This window comes from Dromiciops gliroides, chromosome 3, assembly GCF_019393635.1.
Source record: "Dromiciops gliroides isolate mDroGli1 chromosome 3, mDroGli1.pri, whole genome shotgun sequence".
In the NCBI taxonomy this organism is placed as follows: domain Eukaryota; kingdom Metazoa; phylum Chordata; class Mammalia; order Microbiotheria; family Microbiotheriidae; genus Dromiciops; species Dromiciops gliroides.
In genome coordinates this window covers 605,519,261-605,522,562 of record NC_057863.1, presented here as the reverse complement: position 1 = coordinate 605,522,562, position 3,302 = coordinate 605,519,261, and the positions used below count along the sequence as shown (strand labels likewise).

The following is a 3,302-nucleotide window of genomic DNA, read 5'->3' as shown; positions in this document are numbered from 1 at the left end:
AAGCCCTTAGAATACAGAATATTAGACCCGGAAGAAGCCTTAGAGCCTAGAATGTCAGTCGTAAGGGCGTAATAAGGTTGGAACGTTAGAACATAAAACGCCAGGAGTGGGAGTGGGGCCCTTAGAACATTACAGTGTCAGAAGCGAAGGAGATCTAACACAGGATGCTGAAGCTGTAACAGTCCTAAGAAGATCGACTGGATTTTGGTGAAGAGGGGAAAGGAATGGGAAGGGGGATGGGACACCGGGAGCGGAGGTAGAGATGCGACTAAGGGACCAGTGGCAAAAGGATCGGGTTTAGGGAGAGTTGGGGAGGCGGGGCTCAGCCAGAAGAGGCGGGCCCGGGGCCCTGCGGCCTCTTCCATTGGCTCCGCTGCCCATCGCTCCGCCCCCGTCCTCGCTCGGTATAAGAGGCCCCTGGGAACGCGCTCCTCGGAGGAGGGTCTGCCAGGGCGCAATCGCTTTCCGTGGTCCTCGCTCCCGGTCCCCAGCCAAGTCTCGGCGGCGGCAGCTTTCTCCGGAAGGAACCCAGCCGGGGGGCGGCGGGATGCCGGGGTGCCGCATCAGCGCCTGCGGCGCAGCGCCCCGCCCGGGGGAGCCGCCGCCCCCTCCCCCTCCCCTTCCCTTTCCCCTCCCCCCGCCCTCCTCTCCCGCGTCCTCGGACCCCGCGGATGAGCCGGGCTCCCCGCCTCCGTCCCCACCTCCTCAACCCCCTCCGCAGCCCCAGTCCGCCGCAGCCCCTGGGACCCCGGCGGCGGCGGAGAAGGGCGGGGGGCGCGGCTTGGAGCTGCAGCGTTGGCGGCCCGGGGGGCACGGCACGGCGGGCGCGGCGGCGGCGGCGGGCAGCCGGGCGCTGGAGCTGGCTGAAGCCCGGCGGCGGCTGCTGGAGGTGGAAGGCAGGCGGCGGGTGGTGTCGGAGCTGGAGAGCCGGGTGCAGCATCTCCATCGCGTCTTTCTGGCGGCCGAGCTGCGCCTGGCGCACCGCGCCGAGAGCCTGAGTCGCTTGGGCGGCAGCGTCTCCCAGGCCGAGCTCTACCTGGCGGCCCACGGGCAGCGGGCCAAGAAGGGGCTTCGGCGCGGCAAGCGGCCCCGCCCGCCCGCCCTGCTCGCCTCGGCCCTGGGCCTGGGCGGCTGCGTGCCCTGGGCCGCTGGCCGCCTGCGGAGGGCCGGGGCCGGCCCGGCCGCCGCTTCCCCCGAGCCCGACTCCCCCTTCCGCCGGAGCCCACCCAGAGGCCCGGCCTCCCCCCAGCACTGAGGCCGCGGACGAGGAGGGAGCCGCCACCCGGACGCACGGACCCACGCCAGCGGGAGTCGGCGGCCGGACGCGGCGGCCGGGCGGACACTGCGGGTCCTGCGGAGGCCCTGAGCGGGGCGAGCGCGGCTGAACTAGCTTCTCCGGGGGCGGGCCCTTCTTTCCCTGATCCCCTTCCCTTTCTGCGGGAGGCCGCTCTTAGGACCGCAATAAAGCTGTGGGCCCTGGGCCCGTTCCCCTCCCTCCCCCCAGGCTTTCTCTCCGGGACTGGACTGCCGAAGAATGGGGTTGGTGAGCGATGGGGCCCCTTTTTGCAGAGGGACAAAATGAGGTGGGTGTGGCCCCAAAGTTGCAGAAATGTAGGGTCTGGGCAGCCCGGCTTGGTATTTGGGGCTCCCGGCTTCAGTACCTCGTCCTCCTATCCGTGTCCTACCCCCAAGAGATATTCAGGGCATCCTTTATACCCTTAAATCTACCCTTTGTCGGTCCATATGCACTTCTCCGAGAGTTCCAAGAAGCTGGAATGGCTACAGAGTTCTGGTACCACTCAGATCCTCAGGAGGGCAAAAGAGATCTCAAAGGGCACGACTCCCAAGGGCGGAGAGGAGGCTTTGGTGAGGGGAGAGAGAGGGCTTGCAAGGAACAGCCCATTAGAGGCTTAGCACTGGCCTTTGCTAGATGAGTGACCTTGACTGAGTCACTGCCCTGCTCTGAGATCTCCACTACCTACCTCATGGGCTTGTTAATGAAGAAAGCACTTGGTAAAATATTAAGAGGCCATAGAAAAAGTGAGATGTTTATGTCTAGTGAAGAAACAGGCCCAGAGTGGGGGGAAAGGCTTTTCCAAGGTCATTCCAACCACTTCATGGTAGAATTGGGACTGAACCCAGGTGTCCTGATGTTCTAGTTAAGGGCTCCCTCCCTTGCCCTCCCCTGCTTTCTCCTGTCATTACTCTCTTCTACTCTTTCCCAAGTGCCCCAGGCCTGGGCAGGCCCTGGGTGCTGTTTGAAAGCTGCCGGGGGCTGCGACTATGCGGCTGGCTTGCACCTGGGCCAAGTGCTGAGGCCTTTGTCAATTCTCTTGAGCCCCCTTCCTCTGAGGCCTGCTGCTTGGTAACTTCCAGCAGAGGATGAGCCCAGCGCAGAGCTGGCATCCCTGCTGAGGCTACTGACTCGCAGGCAGACCTGGACAGCTCCCTGCATTCACTTGAACCTTCCCGGCCTGCCTCTCCTCCATCTATCATCTTCAGTACACTGAGCTGATGTGGGGGTTGGAGGCAAAGAGGTGAACCCTTTGGGGGGGGGGGGAGGGGGAGAGACTGAGTACCTTGGACAAGACACTTTCTAGTCCTGTCTCTTGCCCCTTCTGCCTGGGTGGGGCTGGCACATCGAATGAAGGCAAGCTAAAGGCAGGAGCTTTTTCATCAGAAGAGTTGGGCTCACATCTTGGCTCTCTGTCTGGTGCTAGCTGTGTGACCTCTCCAAGTGGTTCAGTGTCTCTGAGCCTCTGTTTCCTCACCTGCTATATGCTTCCAATTCTAACCTGCTATGTTCTGAGGTCCTTTCCTGCTCTGAAATAATTATATAAAACCAGTTTTCCTGTCTGAGTTTGTGTGTTCTGCTAACCGAATGGGGCTGGATTGGATCACCTGTGAGCTTCTTGCCACACCTGACACCGATTTTCTAATCCCCCTTGGAGGGAGGAGGAGTGGGGGGAGAGAGCCCATCATCTCCCCCCAGAGGTTTTCCCTTAATGGTATAAAGTGGTTTGCCCAGCTTCCGATCCTCCCTTTCTCCAGGATTTAGTTGTTAATCAGCTTGGGCTGGATTAGAGGGAGAACTCTGTACCCCAGGATTCCTGGGACAGAGCTCATCAGAAAAAACCTGGGTGTGCATTTAGATCTCTGCAGTGGAGACAGAGAAGCTGCCCCCACCCCCACCCCCTGCTTTGCCATCAGGTTTCAGGTTAACTCTGGCATCATCTCCTGGCACTGCCGATTGTAGCTTCCTCTTTCCCTCTCTCACCTTGAAAGGTTACATAATAACTCAC

The 3,302-nt window shown here is 61.4% G+C and overlaps 1 protein-coding gene across 1 annotated transcript; it reads left to right on the top strand.

Annotated features, from left to right (window-relative positions):
• Positions 1-422: 422 nt before the first annotated feature.
• On the top strand, positions 423-2,859 carry TRNP1 (TMF1 regulated nuclear protein 1). The gene has a single exon (XM_043998876.1). It carries the CDS (start codon positions 548-550, stop codon positions 1,253-1,255), a length of 708 nt encoding a protein of 235 aa, XP_043854811.1. The 5' UTR covers positions 423-547; the 3' UTR covers positions 1,256-2,859.
• The last annotated feature ends 443 nt before the right edge of the window (positions 2,860-3,302 follow it).

Coding starts and splice junctions, on each gene's coding strand:
- TRNP1 (XM_043998876.1), top strand. CDS start 548: ATGCCGGGGTGCCGCATCAGCGCCTGCGGCGCAGCGCCCCGCCCGGGG.